This window comes from Sarcophilus harrisii, chromosome 5 (assembly GCF_902635505.1).
Source record: "Sarcophilus harrisii chromosome 5, mSarHar1.11, whole genome shotgun sequence".
In the NCBI taxonomy this organism is placed as follows: domain Eukaryota; kingdom Metazoa; phylum Chordata; class Mammalia; order Dasyuromorphia; family Dasyuridae; genus Sarcophilus; species Sarcophilus harrisii.
This window is the reverse complement of record NC_045430.1, coordinates 84,556,296-84,574,714: the sequence shown is the minus strand read 5'-3', so window position 1 is coordinate 84,574,714 and position 18,419 is coordinate 84,556,296. Positions and strand designations below refer to the sequence as shown.

Below are 18,419 nucleotides of genomic sequence, written 5' to 3'. Positions count from 1 at the left end.
TCCCAGACTGGTGCCCCCTCCCCTCCTCAGATTCTCTGGGGAGGCTGGGCAGGCGCCGGGGTTGGAGGGGGGAAGCGTCCGGAGACAGTGCGATTTCACGGAGGCTCCGAGAGGCTCGGGATCCTGCGGACGGGAAGGCTCAGCAGTGGGGTCTCAATTCCTAAGGGGGGCGGGGTAGGACCGGGAGGCGGGAACTCTCCCCATCCCCCCACCTCAAGAGGCATAAAAAACACCAAAGTGGACCAACCGGCCAGGGGAGTAGGAGGGCGGGGGAGGGAGTGCTTTACATAGTGGGCGGAGCCGGGAGAGAATCCCTCCTTTATCTACGGGGGTGTGTGTGGGGGCAGGCTTAGGAATTTTCTGCTCCCCCTCGCCTCGGAGAAAATGAGGGTGAGCCCTCCGTCGCTCTGACTGGCCGGAGCAAGGGGGTTCCCACAGTCTAGCCAATGAACTCGGGGCCCGCGTAAGGGGGGCGGGCGGAGTAGGGCGGCGGAGCACAAGCCGGGTAGAGGCAGGGGCTGGGACGAAATCGAACTTCAACCCTGCGAAAGTCGGCGGTGCTGCCAGCTCCAGGAGTCCGGGAGCGGCCGTGACTCACCCCCTCCCCGCACACGTACGCACCCCCTCCCTTCCCTCCCTCCCGGGTCCCAGTCCCAGCTCCAGATCCTGCACCAGTCCGCGTCTGCTACCTGGACGGACTGCCGCCGCCTCCCTCCGGGGCTCAGGTGGCTTTCCCAGCCCTGATGTCCTAGCCCCGGATCCCGGCCCGGGCCCCCTACCCCCGGCCCGCAGCAGCTATGAGGGGGCTCCTGGAGCTGCAGGTATTGGGCTGGCTCCTGCACCTGGCCAGGGGCTCGGAGGTGGGCAGCTCGCAGGCAGGTGAGTGAGAGCGGCGGAATGGGGGAAACTGGGCGCTGCTGGGGGCTCCGAGTGCGGGGAGGAGCCGGGGGTCGGGGTTGGTGTATCCGGGCAACCTGGGAGCCCCCGTTCGTCTTGTCGGGGCGGCCCCCACTCTGAAGCACGGACTGGCCGGACCTCCCCCCAACCCTCCACCCCCTCTCGCCTTCTGAGCATTTTCCCGGGGAAGCGACCGCCGCCTCAGTTTCCCGATCCGATTTCGAGATGGCAAGAAGCCCAGGCATTCTGGGGGAACCCATTGTAGAGATGATATAAGATGAAGTTTTGTTTTATTTTCTGGAAAGCGAATCAGAATCTGGAGTCTTAACCTCTTTTCCCAGTTCCGTCTCCCGGGTTCCCCAGGTTTCAGCCACCGCCAGTTTCGGTGTTTTGCCGGCTCTGGGAGGAGCTAGGATACGATTTGGGGGGGTGGAGGGGGCAGCTCTCCTGTTTTGAAAAATAGGTTGGGGCCCCTCCCCTTCATTGCTTGTTTGTGTGAGTGCTTGTGGGAGTGGGGGTGGGCAGGGCAGAGAATAGCCAGAGGGCCAAGTCCAGGTGATGAAGTGATAAAGAACTTCGGAAAACCACTCTCGTCTGCTTACCCCAATCCACCTCACGAAATCTAAACTTTGGCGAATTGGACCATTTAAAACTCCTTGCTTACTCCCGAGAGGCATCAAGGGAAAGGAGGCTTATGGAGAGAATTTCAGGAGACAGTTCAGGAAGGACTGCCCCCAGCCCTTTTTTCGGAGACTTTGAGCCCTGAGTGCTGGTGGGATTTGAGGAGGTCAAATTTAGGTGTTCTACTGCTATTTCCCACAGTTTGGGACTTCAATGCATTTTGTGTCACTCCTCTAAGGTTGGGGGAAGTGGGAGTGGGTAAACACCTGTGTTTCCCCTACAGTTGCTGGGTCTAAATTTAGCCTCTGGGTCCTTGAATTGTGAACACTCCCAGCTGAAAGAATGGAGGTCTGGTATAATGGGTAGTAGTTGCACAAAAGGGGTGACAGTAGCTATCTCCCTTTCGTACTTGGGAACCAGAAATTATCTGCTAGGAAACCAGGAATTTTGGCCTCTGGCCCTTTTCCTGGGGGAGGAGAGAACTGGGGGGGGGGGGGAGAGGAGAAGGAAAGGGGAGGCAGCGAGAGCACTGGCCAGGCTCTCCTTTATCTGAATTTTCAGCCTCTGGGCATCCGGCCTCGTCTGGGTAGCTCTATGCTCCCTTTGTCCTATCCCTGGTCAGGGGTAGGGGGGTGTTGGAGTGGAGGTTCACTTTGAGGATCCCCCAGGGGTCCTCAGTAAGAGAAGAAAGTATTACTTCTGGAGTAAGAGAGAAAAACTCCTTCCTGTTCCACAATACTGTCTTCCTAAGATGTTCTGTGATTGACAGCTTTTCTCCATGCTCCTGCATAATTTGGAGAGTTTGGATGATTTCGACCCACAAACACCAACTTTCTCCCTAGAAATGTCAGTAGCACTAACTTCAGGATCCTAGTCCTCCCTTTCTGGTCTTTTCCTCACCTCCATCTACTACCCTTTGTTCCCTTCTTTTTGTGGGTGTGTGTACGCGATGGATTTTATCCCTGTGGGTAGAAGACAATGACTTCTAATTCTCTAGCCCTTCTCCCCAAGTACATTAGAATCCATAAATAACCCAAAAATATGTGGTTCTCTTTTGAGGAGTGAATGGGGAAGGGGGAGGGAGAGATTTGAGAGTATGTCCTTTTAACTTGGTAGCCTAATCCAATGTATCATGTACAAAATCATCTCTGGAGTAGCTGGTAGGGAAGGCTTTGAGAAAAGAGACAGGACACGGACAAAAGATACCACATATTTTCACTGTATTAAAAAAAAAAAAACTGTGTCTGTGATTGATTTCATTCATATGGGAGTGAGGAAATTCTTTCTCTTCTGATGCAGCTCAGAAATTGTGCTATTTATAATCTTAAAGAGTTGCTGAAGTGACTTGTCAAGAGTCACACAATCAGTTTGTGTCAAATGCTGCACTCCAACCTAGCTCTTCCTTGCTCTGCGACTGGCTCTCTAGCCATTAACTCATACTGCTGTCTGGGACTTATTCTCAAGAACATCTCTGCACAGACACACAAGTCTTTACTTCTTGGGCATGGTGGTGGGCTCTGGTGAAGGGGTATCCTATTAGCAAGGGACATAGAGGCAGTTCTAATCTGCTGGAATATGAGCCATCTCTCAGACAGAAGCAATGCAATTCTCAGCCTTCCTTCTTGTCCTTTCCAAAATGGCAATGTATATCCCTGGGTTCATACTGATCTTCATCCCGTCTTCCCTCCCCCTTTTCAGTAATGGAATCATGACCAGGAGAGTGAAGTGGGGATCTGTCAAGGGATCAGGTTTGCTATGGAGCTGGCTAGAGGGAATTCTATGGCTTCCATTTCCCTCATGCCTTCATGCCTGCTTCCTGATGGATTGGCAATGCCCCCAAGGAAAAGTAGTTGCCAACAGGTGGTATCTCTGCTCCTGTCCGGAAAAGGGAGGAACTTTTTCAAGGGGACAAAGATACCTTAATACTTCAATTCTTAAATCAAAGTAATTTTCTATTACATTTCTGTATCACAATTTATTCATCTGTTTCTCCAACCTGCGGACACCTAATGAGAAGACACTCATACTCAATCTCCTCTTGTGCCCCCAATACACATCATTCTTTCTTCTTAAGTCTAGGAGTGGCCAGTGTTGAAAAGTTCTTGATTGAACCTCTTTGTCCCCCCAAACAAAGATATGGGGCAAGGGGGAGTTTCCTGTTGTTTATCCCAATGTTTTTGTCCTTGGTGAAAACTATGCAGGGATTCTGGGGAAGGGGGAGGGGGAGAGGGAGAAACAGGATTGAAGGTAAGGAAATGGAGTGGAGTAATGATGGAGTCACAGCTGGATAAAGGATAGCAGAGGGGGTAGAGAGAGGTGGAGCTAGAGTTTTGGGAGGGAGGTATTGAAGGTGGTGCCTATTCTCCAAACTAAAAGACAAAGCTGCTATAGACCATTCTCCTTTCCTTCCAGTGAGGTCACTGTCTGAGCTAGGGCTTGAAGGGGGAGCAAGAGGAGGCTGGGAAAAGGGTGGGGGCTGCCCCCTTCACTTGGACAGAATCAACTCATTGTGGGATGGGCTATGGCCCTGGATACTGCCCCCACTCCACTTCCCCCACCCTTCCTCACCCACAGTGGACACAATGGGGGCTGTGTGTCTGGCCCCAAAGGGACCTTTATTTCAAGGACCCTAGGGCATAAAGGGGGGTGATAAAGAGCTGGGTACCCCTAGAAGGAGGAGCAGAGCTGTAGCTTTCTTTTTCCTCCTTACCCTCCCCATTCCGAAAAACTACCTACCTGGAAAGAAAAATGAAATAACAGTATTTTCAGCATGCTTAACCTTTTAATCCTCACACTTCACAGGTAAGATTTCCTAGTGCCTATTCTGAAGTCCAATATCCATTTCCTTTCCCTGCCCTCTCTCTTCTGTTACAGAATTCCCTCCAAATGACTAAGGCTGAAGGTAGAAAGCAATTACCTTGTCTATTCAATCTCTAATCACCATCAGAAGAAGCCTGTCTCTATTAAGCAGTAGAGTACTAAAGGAAAAAAAATCTCCAGATCCTGAGCTCTCCACATTCTCTTTCTAACAGTGTGCCCAGGGACCCTCAATGGACTAAGTGTGACTGGTGATGCCGAAAACCAGTACCAGACACTGTACAAACTATATGACCGATGTGAGGTTGTGATGGGAAATCTGGAAATTGTGCTTACAGGGCATAGCCCTGACCTATCCTTTCTACAGGTGAGGAAACTTTCTGTCACCCGCCCATCTTCCATCCCCCCTGAGATACAACCCTGACCTCTCTTGCTTTGAATCAGAGAATATTACTTCCAATTACTTTTCAATTCCAATTAATTTTCAAATTACTTTTCCAATTACTTCCTTTTTTTTTTTTTTTTGTATGAAAAAAATCCCTTTCTTCCTCTGGCCTTCTCTTCTTCCAAACTACCTATTCTCCTCTTACCTTGGCAAAAACAAAACAAAACAAAACAAAAAAAAAAAAACCCAAACCTGTATAGATGAGAAAAATAAAGTTAGAAGAGGGAAGAGGAATAGGAGATCTTTTTATAAATCTTCAAATTGAAAAATGGGCATAGAATTAGAGAAAGGATTCATATAGATGAAGAAGCATAAGAGAAGAAGGCTTTGGGTAGCAAGATAATCGTCTCTTTTGGTTTTAGCATCCTGACTCCCCGAGGGAAAGGGTTTAAAAAAGCGATCTCCAAATTCAACTTCTTTCTGAATAGAGAATCTGGGAGACTTGGAATGGCACCTCCTTTTCCCATCTTTGCTTTTGCAATTAGAGGAAAGTAGAATGAGACTGTTTGATTGATGTATATTTACACCTTCTCATTGATGCTCTTGTGTCCCAACATAGTGGATCCGGGAGGTAACAGGATACGTCTTAATCGCTATGAATGAGTTCTCAACTCTGCCACTCCCCAATCTTCGTGTGGTAAGGGGGGCCCAGGTCTATGATGGAAAGTTTGCCATCTTTGTCATGCTAAACTATAACACCAACTCCAGCCATGCCTTACGCCAGCTCCGCCTCAATCAACTCACAGGTTAGTTACTATTTAGTTAGTCTTGTTCAATTATCTGTCTCCATAGGAGTTTTCCTAACAAAAATACTGACATGCCTTTCCATTTTCTTCTCTAGCATGTCCCCATTTTAGAGATAATGAACTAATTCAAATAGAGCCTAAGTGACTTGCCATGGATCACACAGCTAGCATCTGTGTGACAAATTTGAACTCAGATTTTCCTGACTCTAAGCCCAGTGCTCCATCCACTGTACCATGTAGTTAGCCTGACTAACTATTGCACTGATCACCCTAACCACTGCATTGACCTTTCTGACCAATGCACTGGCCTTTCCAAGTTACTCTGACCACTCATTGAAAGCTGCCCATTCACCTCTTCAACTCTCTTTCCATCCCTGCTCATCCATTCTTTCTTCTAACGGCTCAAATAACCATCTCCCTACCAAATTGACTATCATAAACCCTTTATACAAGATCCAGAGAAGAACAAAGGTCTTATGCTTTTGCAGGGAATGGGGGGAATCATGGCTAAGATCTGGCTTTGTTTTGGGGGTTATTATACTCTGTTTATTCTGATTTTTTTTTTTACTACTTTTCTGACCTCACCACCCCCAAAAACACAGTCCTAATTTCTTCTACTTGTCTCCCTAGAGAAAAGCATGCTGGTTAAATGTGACTTGGCTCACTCCTCTTCTGCCCTTGGCCTCTCCCTCCTACTTCCTTGCCCCAGTCAGTTGAAAAATAAATAGGCAGGGCATCCTGGAGTGGGACAAGTGGGGAAAGCTGAGTCAGCCGAATCTTCCAGCCTCCCTCTTGCTCTGCCTGTCTTTTACTGACTAAACCAGATTTAGGACAGGTGTCTGGGGAAACCAAGAGCTGCTTCGGCTTCATTCCCTATCCTCAAACAGAACCAACTTCTTTGCAATTTGCTTCTCTTCTACCTAAACCCACCTACCTTCTACCTATCTTTTCAAATATCCCAAAACCAGGATAGACATACATAGAAGACCTCTGGCAAGCAACTCAGTTTTGTCCTGGAGATTTCAACTTTACCAATTTTTTCCCTCCAGAGATCCTAGCTGGGGGTGTTTACATCGAAAGGAATGATAAACTTTGTCACATGGACACAATTGACTGGAGAGACATCGTGAGGGACCAACAGGCTGAGATTGTGGTCAAAAACAATGGCAAAAATTGTGAGTCACTCCCCCACATTCATTAAGTCTTCCCTCCAAAGGAGCTTTCTCTAAATCCATAACACTGAATAAGTTCATCCCTCATCATATTCTTCAGGTTTCAGGGTAAACCAACATCTTCAAGTAAATAAATGCCCAGAATGAAATACTTTTTAATAGCCTGGTATTGCTATTCCTTCTCCCAGGAGCAAAGTTCCAAAAATTATCCTTTAAGTTCCCTGGGTGTTTTATCTAGCCAGATTTCATATATCCTATATATTCATTTGGGCTCTTGCAGACTCTCAATACTCATTCAGCCTTAGACATATTTTAATATTGTAAAATTAACATGCTCATCTTTTCAACCAAGCTCTTTCCTAGAGTAAATACCTCTACCCTCTAACCTTATCTCAAAGCTCCTACTCTGCTGAACTCACCTCCTGCTCCCTGTACCCTCAAACAAAGTCTGACTGAATATTTCACAGAGGTGTTAAAGAAAAGGTATAGATTTGGGACAAGGAGGGAGAGTGATGATCCTTCCAAATTCCATTAGGAAAAACAGCACAAAATACTAACGGACAATCCTAATAGTTTCCTTGTCTGTGCCTCTTTCCTCAATCAGGTCCTCCTTGTCACGAATCCTGTGGAGGGAAATGCTGGGGTCCCGGACCAGGAGACTGCCAAACATGTGTGTACCCTTCTCACGTCCTTGAACATCCATTTCCTACATCTTCCCTGTGACTTAAGCTAGCTAGAATGCAGACTCTAGTGTGGGTTCAGCCAGCCAGGACTTACAGGGAAGGGGAATGAATAGGCAAGGGAGTGGAGAGGAGAGTGGATTGAAGATAACCCAAATCAGATGTTACTTTGCTGTTGAGGGAGACCTTGGTGGTCACCCTTGTACCTTTCTTCCCTCAACCAGTGACAAAGACAATCTGTGCCCCACAATGCAATGGCCACTGCTTTGGGCCCAATCCCAACCAGTGCTGCCATGATGAGTGTGCAGGTGGATGTGGAGGTCCCCGGGAGACAGACTGCTTCGTATGTACTGGAGGCATGGGGGAGGGGGACCTTTGTAGTGTGCCTGGGCCTGGCACACAAAGTACTGGAGAGGCTGGGGAGGGAGGCCTGGTGGCTGGAGGGAGTGTATGGGTGGACACGAGGCTTCCTGCACCCCGACTCTCCCCATGTTTCACAGGCATGTCGACACTTCAATGACAGTGGAGCCTGTGTGTCTTTGTGTCCTCTTCCCCTTGTCTACAACAAGCTCACCTTCCAACTAGAGCCCAATCCCCATACTAAGTACCAGTATGGAGGGGTCTGTGTGGCCAGCTGTCCCCGTAAGTGGTTGCACCAGGTAGAGAAAGGAAATCTGGGCAGAGACTGATAACAGGAACAGGAAAAGTCACTCTAAGGGATGTTGTGTGTCCATGGGGACAGTGATGGGTCACATGGAGGGAAGGTTATAAAGGGAGAGACACAGGGATTATGACCCCTCTCTGAGTGACTCTTGGGGAGGAGATCCAGGAACATTGGTTGAGGACATGACATAAAGGGAGCTGCCAGAACCTCCCCTGGAGGCCTGGGGACACCTGAGAGGGTACAGGAGTGGAGGGAGCTCTGTCTGCTCTAGGTGTATTACATAGTGGAAAGAACACTGGTTTGGGAGACGGGGATCTTGGTCTGAAGCCTGGCAGAACCAGGACCCGTGGCCTTCTGGAGGCCACTTCAGCTCTGCCTGGAGTTCTCTTATCTGCCCAATGCAGGGAGTAGACTCCCTACCCTTTAAGGTCCTGCTCAGTTTTAAATCCTCAGAAGGTCTGACAGGGTGAGATTTGCCCTTTCTCACTTCCCTTCCTGTCTTGTCTCCTTGCACAGATAACTTTGTGATAGATCACACCTCCTGTGTCAGGGCTTGTCCTGGGGACAAGATGGAGGTAGAAAAGAACGGGCTGAAGATGTGTGAACCCTGTGGAGGGCTGTGTCCCAAAGGTGGGTCAGGGTCAGAATTTTATTCCCCTAAGCCTCCTCTTAGTGCCTCCCATCTAACCCCTCAGAATTTGCTTTGACTCCTCCCACCCCATTTCTGTTTGCAGCCTGTGAGGGGACAGGCTCAGGGAGCCGATTTCAGACTGTGGATTCTAGCAACATTGATGGGTTTGTGAACTGTACCAAGATCTTGGGAAACCTGGACTTCCTTATCACCGGCCTCAAAGGGTTAGACTTGCCTCTTCTTCAAACCCCTCTTGGTTTCTTTTCACCCCAATTCTAACAGAAGAAATGATCATATAACACCAGTCATGCACCCTCCTCTCTAATGTCCCTAATAGTTGCTTACCTCCTCTGGGCTCCAATACTTCCTTTCTGGAGGGACTCATGCTTTCCAGAGTGTGGAGGTGGGGGGAAGGCAGCTTATCCTACAGCTGTAATTGTTGCCAAGCTTTTGCTAATGCTAATTCCTTTTCAGTCCCTGTCATTTCCTCCCCTAGTTCTGGGCCTTAGAATGAATCAAGACCTAATCAATCCCTTTCGGCTCATCTTAAAAAATATTTGGAGAAAACTCCTGTTTTTCCTCCTCTTCCCCAGAGACCCCTGGCACAACATTCCTGCCCTGGATCCTGAGAAACTCAGTGTCTTCCAGACAGTTCGGGAGATTACAGGTAAGTGTGTGACCCCAAGAAGGAGCAAGTGTAGGCCAGCTGCTGGGACAGAGATGCCACCAAGTGAGAAGGTGCCGAGGAGAAAGAGGGCAGACTCCATGAGCAGAGCTCCTTTCTTCCATAGGTTACCTGAACATCCAGTCATGGCCCCCTCACATGCACAACTTTAGTGTCTTCTCCAACCTGACAACCATAGGTGGCCGAAGCCTCTACAAGTGAGTCTCTGAAGAAGGAGGTGCCCCGATTGCCCTTCCTTCGGGTGAAGAGGTGGCAGGAATTTGGGTCATTGGGCAAAAAGAAAGTTTCCACTCAACACTCTCAGGCTCCTGGTCTCTAATTGTTTTCCCTTATGTTGTCATCCTTCTCCCCAGTCTGGGTTTCTCACTGCTGATCATGAAAAATTTGAATGTGACATCATTGGGCCTCCGGTCCCTCAAAGAAGTCAGCGCTGGGCGTATTTATATCAGTGCCAACAAGCAGCTCTGCTACTACCACTCTCTGAACTGGACCAGGCTGCTTCGGGGCCCAAAGGAAGGGAGGCTGGATATCAAGCACAATCGCCTCAAAAAGGACTGTGGTAAGTAAGGGGAGAAGTGAAGGCCCCAGGACTCAGACAGTGGTGATGTGGAAGTTCCAGGGGAATGAGGAGGTGAATGGGAGGCAAGATTCTGAGCTGAGGATTGTGGGACCTGGGCCAAGCCCAGTGGTTAGGATTTGGTGGGCAGATTGAGGAGGGCTCTCCTGACTGACCCTTTTCTCCTTCTACAGTGGCAGAGGGTCAAGTGTGTGACCCACTGTGCTCATCTGGGGGTTGCTGGGGCCCTGGTCCTGGCCAGTGTTTATCCTGTCGAAACTACAGCAGAGAGGGAGTCTGTGTGACCCAATGCAACTTCCTGAATGGGTACTATAGGAGGCTAAAAGGGGCTTTTGTGGGGGGAGGGTATAAATGGAGAAGCATAATATAGGGCTGGTGGGGAAGGTGCTACATAGAGCTGGAGGTGGGAGAAGAACTTATGGAAGGCAGAACCTGAAAATGATGCCGTCTCCTCGGACCCCCCTGCAGAGAACCCCGAGAGTTTGCCAATGAGGATGAGTGCTTCTCCTGCCATCCCGAGTGCCAGCCTGTGGAGGGCAATGTCACCTGCTATGGCTCGGTACAGTATAAATCCCATAGTTCCTTGGAGAGGGAGGGGGCTACTCAAAGGCTGAATAGCATACAGGAAATCAATCAACATTTACTAAAGTATTCAAAGGGATGCTGGGTACTAAGAATATCAATGTAAAAGCAAAACTGTGCTTCATGGGTCTGAAATAAGTGGTACTTGTTTGGATCTTTTACCCAGGGTAGCAGACCACCTGGGTGGGCTCAAAGGATGCTCGGGTTTCTGTCCTTGACTTTGTCTTTCACTTTCCCTAGGGCTCAGATGCTTGTGCTCAGTGTGCCCACTTCCGGGATGGACCACACTGTGTGAGCAGCTGCCCCCATGGCCTCCTGGGAGCCAAAGGACTCATCTACAAGTACCCAGATGCTCATAGAGAGTGTCTACCTTGCCATGAGAACTGCACTCAAGGGTCAGTGAAGGGAAAAAGGGTGGCGGAGGGGTGGGTGGTCATAGGACAAGAGACAAAAAATGAGGAGAGGAAAAGATTAGAAGGAGGTAGAGGAACCAGACTCAACAAACAGAGATTCAAGAGGGCTGGGGTGGGGAGGTCTGTCCCACCACAGAAAATGTCCCGAGGAGCTGGGGTAAATACAGGCCAGAAACAGAAAAGCGGGATCCAGAGAGAAAAAGAAGGGATCAGAGAATCAAGCCCCATTGATAGGTTCACATGAAATATGGACTTCACTGTGGGCAAACCATTGGAGGCTTTAGGACTAGTTTTATTGAGGAGAAGAACCCATAGAAAGGAATGCCTGTTGTCCAAATCCCTAGCTGAAGGGGTCTTATTCTATTCCAGGTGCAATGGACCAGAACTCCATGACTGTTTGGGACAACCACAGGCCATCAGCAGGTAGGTTGGAGTTCAAGGATTTGAATTGCTGGAGGGGAAAGGTGAAAAGGGAAAGGGAAGTCTGTGAAAGGAAGCATGGATTGGTTTTTTTATCCTCCCTCTTCTAAAACTAACTAACATAGGCTGGATTGTCAGGACTGAATTAACTTTTTGCATAAAAGACTGTGGCTAGACTAGTGTATGAGGAGTGGGGCAATGGGGTTCTTGATTGGCATCTCTCTTGCTATGGATGTAAGGTTTATATACAGAAGCTACATTCTGATGTCCTTTTTCCTACAGTAAGACCCACGTGGCTGTGGGTCTAGCTGTGGTAGCAGGGCTGATAGTGATCACTTTGGCCTTGCTACTTACCTTGCTCTACTTGAGAGGGCGGAAGATCCAGAAGAAGAGAGCAATGAGGCGCTACTTGGAGCGGGGTGAGGTGAATGCTCCTTCTTGTACTTAAAGGACCCCAACAGTTCCTAGTGGAGACCTCCCTTCCCCTCCCCACCATACTGTTCAATCATTCTCAGTCAGTTCTTAATCCCTTCCCTTCAAGGAAATAGTGTGGTACAGTGGTAAGAAAACTTCAACTGAGTTACAATACTGGTTATGTGACCTCTAGTAAATTAGTCTTTCTAAGTCTTAATTTCCTCATCTTTAAAAAGGGATAAAATCCAACCTCCTTCACATAATTATTGCAAAGTTATAATAAAAAAAAAATGTGAAAGTACCTTGTCAGGTGGTATACAAGTGAAAGAGCATCTAAATAGATGTCTTGCCCTTTTCTCCTCTCCCTAAACCCTACACACATATCCCAAGGTAAAATGTCCCTCTTGAGTCCTTGTTAACACCCTCTGGTCATCCCTGACATGATGGAAATAATACGTTCTCTGCTAGACACCTTAATGCATAACCTCTGACCCTGGTAGCTTTCTGATATTTCTCAAAAATGCTATTTCTTCTTCCTTTCACCACTATGCCTTTAGTTCCTTTCACACCTTGCTGTTCTATAGAAACCTTCTTGATAGTTCCCCTGTATCTCCTACAGAGCCTGGAACCTCTGGACCCTGGTGAAAAGGCCAATAAGGTCTTGGCCCGAATTTTCAAGGAGACAGAGCTGAGGAAACTTAAAGTTCTTGGCTCAGGCGTCTTTGGAACTGTGCACAAGGTGAGGGGGCACAGAAATTTCTAGAGAGGGATTCTGAGGCACTGGGGCCAGAAAAGCAGAAGGGATCAATGGAAGAGGAAGACTATCAAGCGCTGGGAGAAAAGTACTTGATTTGGCCAAGGAAAATGGCTTTGGGCTGATGTGATACTCCTGGGCTAAAGCGAAAGCACTGACATTCTGCTTCTGTCACTTAATGCCCATATGGCTTTGGATAAGCCACTCATCTCTCTGGGCCTAAAATGAGGATGGAGATTTCTAAAGTTCCTTATAACTCCAACATCACATAATTATCCCAGGGCATATGGATCCCAGAGGGTGAGTCCATCAAGATCCCAGTCTGCATTAAGGTCATCGAAGACCGGAGTGGACGGCAGAGTTTCCAGGCTGTAACTGATGTGAGTGAAGAGACGACATGCTGGAGAAGTGTGGGGATTGTGGTAGAGGGGAGCACAACTCTTTTATGTGGGGGAAAGTAGGGTGAGGCTGGGTCAGAAACAGGAGGCCACTACTAGTCATATTAACATGTGAAAATATGTTTGTGAGCATTCCAAACACATCTGCCCTTTGTCTAAAATCTATTCCGTGTCTTCTAGCACATGTTAGCCATTGGCAGCTTAGATCATACGCACATTGTTCGGCTGTTGGGGCTATGTCCAGGATCATCTCTGCAGCTAGTCACCCAATTTCTGCCATTGGGATCAGTGTTAGACCACGTGCGACAACATCGGGGGGCTCTGGGACCACAATTACTTCTCAATTGGGCTGTGCAGATTGCCAAGGTGAGACATCCTCAGTGGGTACGAATCAGTTAGATGGGCTGGTGGGGAGAAATGCTGACTGAGGCTCTGAGAATCCAGGGCTGGCTCTGGATCTTAGCACCCCTCCCCCAAAGTTTCCTCCTGCTCTTTTAGGGTATGTACTACCTGGAAGAACATGGCATGGTACACAGAAATCTGGCTGCTCGAAATGTGCTCCTGAAGTCCCCAAGTCAGGTGCAAGTTGCTGATTTTGGAGTGGCTGATCTGCTACCACCTGATGATAAACAACTGTTGCACAGTGAGGCTAAGGTAAGGAATGGGGAAGAGATACCGAAAGCACTGGTACTAAAGTAGTAGAAAGTACTCAAGAAGTCAGCTAATAACAAGCTGCTACTTACTGCATGGTGGGCTACAAAGGATGAGACATATCTAAGACATGAAGAAGACTAGTTAGTTCAGAAGGCAAAGACAGACCAAAAAGGGCATTGGTATGGAGGGAGGTGAGTGTTTTGAGGGATCTCAGGAAATTGAGGGCTACATGATTAACTGACATCCTCTCTTCTCCAAACTCACCAGACACCAATCAAGTGGATGGCCCTGGAGAGCATCCATTTTGGAAAATATACACACCAGAGTGATGTCTGGAGTTATGGTTAGTACTCATCCTTCACATAATCACCATTCACCCTACACATTTCAAATGTCTTTCAAATTCAAAGAGCTCTCCTGCTAGACACTTTATAAAATGTCACCCATTTTATCAAGCTATATTTTTTTGTCTGCTATCTTTATCTTACTCATACTTTGTTTGGCCAGGTGTGACGATATGGGAATTGATGACATTTGGGGACATACCCTATAAAGGGCTTCGCCTAGCTGAAGTGCCTGACCTGCTGGAGAAGGGAGAGCGTCTAGCACAACCGCAGATCTGCACTATTGATGTCTACATGGTCATGGTTAAGTGTGAGTCATCAGTTCCTCCCTGATCTTTGCCCCTTCTGTGTCTTCACTGACTTCATCTCTTTTGACTTTGCACAGGGACTTTATTAGCAGTAGCACTTTTTTTATGCCTCCTTCTCTTATTTCAACCCAAGGCTGGATGATTGATGAGAACATACGACCAACATTCAAAGAACTGGCCAATGAATTCACCCGAATGGCCCGAGATCCACCACGATATTTGGTTATCAAGGTGAGAAGGTAGCCTTTGAGTGAAGATGAAGGGGAAGGATTAAAGCCCTCTGTTGTATTAACAATATATTCCTCTCCCCCAAACAGAGGGATAGTGGTTCTGGGCTGCCTCCTGGGGCAGAGATACCTGCTTTGACTGACAAGGAACTGGAGGAGGTAGAGCCGGAGCTAGAGCTGGACATGGAGCTGGAAGAGGAAGAACTGGCAAGCACATTAGGCTCTGCCCTCAGTTTGCCTGTTGGTACGCTGTCCCGACCACGTGGGGTAAGGCCTTACCTTGTCTCCTCTCCAAAAATAGTACAATACAGTATGTAAATAGAAGTGAAGAGTTCATAAGTGTCCCTGTTCTGGGGAGCCACTTTTTATCTAATTTTTTTTTTTCTCCTCAGAGTCAGAGCTTCCTAAGTCCTTCATCTGGATATATGCCAATGAACCAGAGCAACATTGGAGGGGCTAGACAGGTAATGCTCATCCATCCATGTGAAAAGATGTTGGGAGACCAGAAGACCCCTGGGCTTTAGTGGTGGGGTCCACTATAAAAATAGGCTTTAGGATTTAAAAGAAAACAAATTTGGAGGATTTGGAAGCCCAAGTCTGTCTTTCCTATGTCTGAGTAACTGTTTCCTTCCTTAGGGGTCTGTGACCCGTGGGAGTGGTGAGCAGTGCCCCTGCCCATCCTCTCTGCTCCAGAACCCGCGAGGCCGACTCACTTCTGAATCATCAGAAGGCCGGGGGACAAGCTCTGAGGCTGAGCTGCAAGAGGCAGAATCTCTGTGTGGCAGCCGGAGCCCTCGACCTCGAGGTGACAGTGCCTATCACTCCCAGCGCCACAGCCTGCTCACCCCCCTCACTCCGCTCATCACGCCAGGCCTGGAGGAGGAAGATGTCAATGGTTATGTGATGCCGGACACCCATACCAAAGGTGCTTGGATTTGGGCAGGGCCTTCTGACATTGGGGTCTCTGAAATCTCTAGTTTCTGCTGATCCTTTCCTATCCTGATCTTTTCTATTACTGTTTTCACAAACCACTCTGAATACCTCTCCCTAGCCCTCAATGTCTTTCTCTATTCCTCTTGCCCAGGTATTCCTTCTTCTCGGGATGGCACTTTGTCATCATCTGTGGGTATCAGTTCCATTCTGGGCACTGAAGAGGAAGAAGATGAAGATGATGAGTATGAATATATGAATCGGAGAAGAAAGCAGAGTCTGCCAAGACCCCCAAGGCCAGGATCTCTGGAGGAGTTGGGCTATGAGTACATGGACGTAGGATCGGACCTCAGTGCCTCCTTAGGCAGCACCCATAGCTGCCCACTCCATCCTGTACCCATCATGCCTGTTCCAGGAACTACTCCCGATGAGGATTATGAGTATATGAATCGTCGACATGGTGGAGGAACTTCTGGCAGCGATTATGCAGCCATGGGGGCTTGCCCAGCAGCTGAGCAAGGTTATGAGGAAATGGGATCATTTCAGAGCCCTGGGCACCATGCCCCATGCATCCATGATGCCCACCTCAAGCCGCTTCAAACCCTTGAAGCCACTCACTCTGCCTTTGACAACCCCGACTACTGGCATAGCCGGCTCTTCTCCAAGGCCAGTACTCAGGGGACATAACCTTTCCTCCCTGCCCACACTCGGGAGGCTTTATATGGCAGCTGGTACCTCTAGAGGGTACTCCCTCTTCTCTATCAGTACTCCTTTCCAGTGTTCTCTCTATTTCCAGGCTCTCCTCCTATGCCCTGGAAGTTGTCTCCCTTCATACCCATTTGGTTGGGAGAAGAGAAACCTTCTAAATAGTTTCTCTCCCTACCCCAAACAAAATGTATGTGGTATTGCCAACTCTGCACTTTCTTCTCTAGCTCCTCCTCAAAAAGATCTGGTAAGGGTGGGAGGGTTTCCTTTATATTGTGTGCCATACTCACCTCCCTTAGGGGGAATCCCTGGAGATATGAAGAATTAATCCCTGTATCCTTATTCCTCTGTCCAAATTTTCCAGTTATTTCTGGGCTCTTAAATAAGCCTCTACTTTATGTAGTGTGAAGTTTGGCTACTTGGTAGAAAGGGACAATTTATTCCCCATCTACCCACACAAGGCTGGCAAAAGGCAGGAGCTAGACCAGCTATTTACTACCTCCTCTATTTAACACAGCTCAAAGGACAGAGAGAAGGAGGGGGTAAAGAAAACTATGAAGATAGGGTGCTTGGAAGTAAAATTTTTTTTAAGTTTACTATAAGTCTGACCAAAGTACTCATACATACATACATATATGAAGCTGGAGCAATAGAGAAGGCTGACCAGAAGGAAAGGGCCTCCTTCCATTCACATTTATACTTAACTGTGCTTCTGTGCATGTGGGAAAAGCTACCTTCGTATAATTCAAGGACTACAATCCAAAGCAAATTACCAACTCGAAAAGGTTTGTCTGGGCTGCCCAAATTGGAACTAAGGACCTTGATCCCAGACAAAGATTTGGGTTTCAATTTGGGCACAGGTTGCAGGTTGCTGACTTGGGGTGACTGACCTGCTACTTGGCCTGGGAGGAGGGCCCAAACTCCCCAAGACTCATCTCTTTATCGAGGGAATAGGAGTGAGTGGAGAATCTCAGGTTTGTAGCTGAAGGAGCTATTTTTTGTTTGTTTTTATACGTGTTTGAATAAAAATGCCAAAGTTTTCCTCCCCTCCAGATTGATGGGGAATGTAAAGGAGAATTCAGGAAACCGCTCTTTAACTTCTCTGCCCCCGGCCACAACTCAGCTGAAGGAATGGAGGATCTGAGAGGTTTTGGCCATTTTAATGAAGCATTTATTAAACTCATCGTTTTGCTCAAAAATTCAGAGCTGGAAGGGATCAACTTTATGCCCCCTTTCTCCCCCCCTCCCTTTTTTTTTTGAGATATGGAAGTTAAAATGACTGAGATTGTCCACGTGGGCAAGAAAGAGTAGGACTGGCCCCTCCTCTCCTCCCCCCCATCCCCAGTCCAGATCCCCTGCCTTTACCGAGACGGAAAATCAAAGGGTCCCAAGTGGCTCATTCAGCTCGAGCCCGGGGAGGGGGGGAGGGGGAGGAGAGCTTTTCCCGTGGATCCCGTGTATTCTATGCCGAGCCCGTCCCTACGCTACTACTTTGCCCGGAGCGAAGCCCTGGACGGCTGGGCAAAGTTCAGTTTAGCGCGGCACCTGGCTTACAGGAGGCGCTAGATGAGCGCTTGCATGGGCTGAGGAGAGACCCCGCGCATGCCCACCCAGGACGCGCACTTCGGGAGTTCTGGTCGGGAGGTTTTCCATAAGCCGCCCTCGAGCCTGGCTCCGACGCTGCCCCTGGCGTCAGGGCCGGGGCAGGCTCTCCCGACCCCAGCCTGAACACGTGCAGGGTGTCCGGTTACCAGGCGCTCGGGGGTTCAGAACGCGGCTTCGGACTTAAAAGGGTCAGGGTTCGGAAGCTTAGCAGGGGTGTTTGTTTCCTGTGTGACCGGTCAGATCTCTTGGCCTCTTTCCCCCCTGTCGGCCGCCGGCAGCTCTACACCCGGAGCAGCCCTTGACTACAGGTAGTCGGCTGGCACGCCCTCTCACAGGCCCGCCTGCGCAGGCGGAACTGGCCCAGCAGGCGCAGCGGCCCCGCCGGGGGATGGGGCGCTCCGCCCTTCCGCCCCAGACCTTCCCCCCCTTTCCTTCCCTCCCCTCAGGGTCCCAAACCCACCCAGCTAGCCCAGCCGGCCCTACCAGCTAGCCACCGAGGAAGCTACGTCAGCCAACAGGATGCCCGAGCTTTCCTCCGGACACACCCAACCACCCGCGCCTCGGCGTTCCAGGCACTCTTCCCCCCCCCCCGCCCCACACACCTTCCCGCCTCCTGTTTACGTAATTCCTGTAGCGATGCCCTCTGGGAGGTGTAGTTTTCCTTTTAACCGAGAGGGCGGGACGCTCCCTTCTCTTTTCCTCCCACTTACCACCAGCCCCGCCTTCCCGC

General features: G+C 49.0%; 1 protein-coding gene across 1 annotated transcript; it reads left to right on the top strand.

Annotated features, from left to right (window-relative positions):
• Window positions 1-330: 330 nt before the first annotated feature.
• On the top strand, window positions 331-16,849 carry LOC100924586 (receptor tyrosine-protein kinase erbB-3). Its single transcript, XM_031941203.1, has 28 exons — window positions 331-879; window positions 4,551-4,702; window positions 5,340-5,526; window positions 6,576-6,701; window positions 7,303-7,368; window positions 7,603-7,721; window positions 7,879-8,020; window positions 8,559-8,672; window positions 8,777-8,897; window positions 9,267-9,340; window positions 9,465-9,555; window positions 9,712-9,917; window positions 10,109-10,241; window positions 10,404-10,494; window positions 10,758-10,912; window positions 11,300-11,353; window positions 11,633-11,774; window positions 12,384-12,503; window positions 12,800-12,898; window positions 13,097-13,282; window positions 13,415-13,570; window positions 13,838-13,913; window positions 14,078-14,224; window positions 14,356-14,453; window positions 14,540-14,716; window positions 14,842-14,913; window positions 15,086-15,374; window positions 15,534-16,849. The coding sequence occupies exons 1-28, from the start codon at window positions 798-800 to the stop codon at window positions 16,064-16,066; spliced, it is 4,008 nt and encodes a 1,335-aa protein (XP_031797063.1). The 5' UTR covers window positions 331-797; the 3' UTR covers window positions 16,067-16,849.
• Window positions 16,850-18,419: the final 1,570 nt, after the last annotated feature.

What these genes read in the sequence shown, in the direction of transcription:
- LOC100924586 (XM_031941203.1), top strand. Translation starts at nt 798, where the DNA reads ATGAGGGGGCTCCTGGAGCTGCAGGTATTGGGCTGGCTCCTGCACCTG. An exon ending in GAGTGATGTCTGGAGTTATG is followed by an intron (nt 13,914 to 14,077) that starts GTTAGTACTCAT and finishes TTGTTTGGCCAG; the next exon opens with GTGTGACGATATGGGAATTG. An exon ending in CGCTGTCCCGACCACGTGGG is followed by an intron (nt 14,717 to 14,841) that starts GTAAGGCCTTAC and finishes TTTTCTCCTCAG; the next exon opens with AGTCAGAGCTTCCTAAGTCC.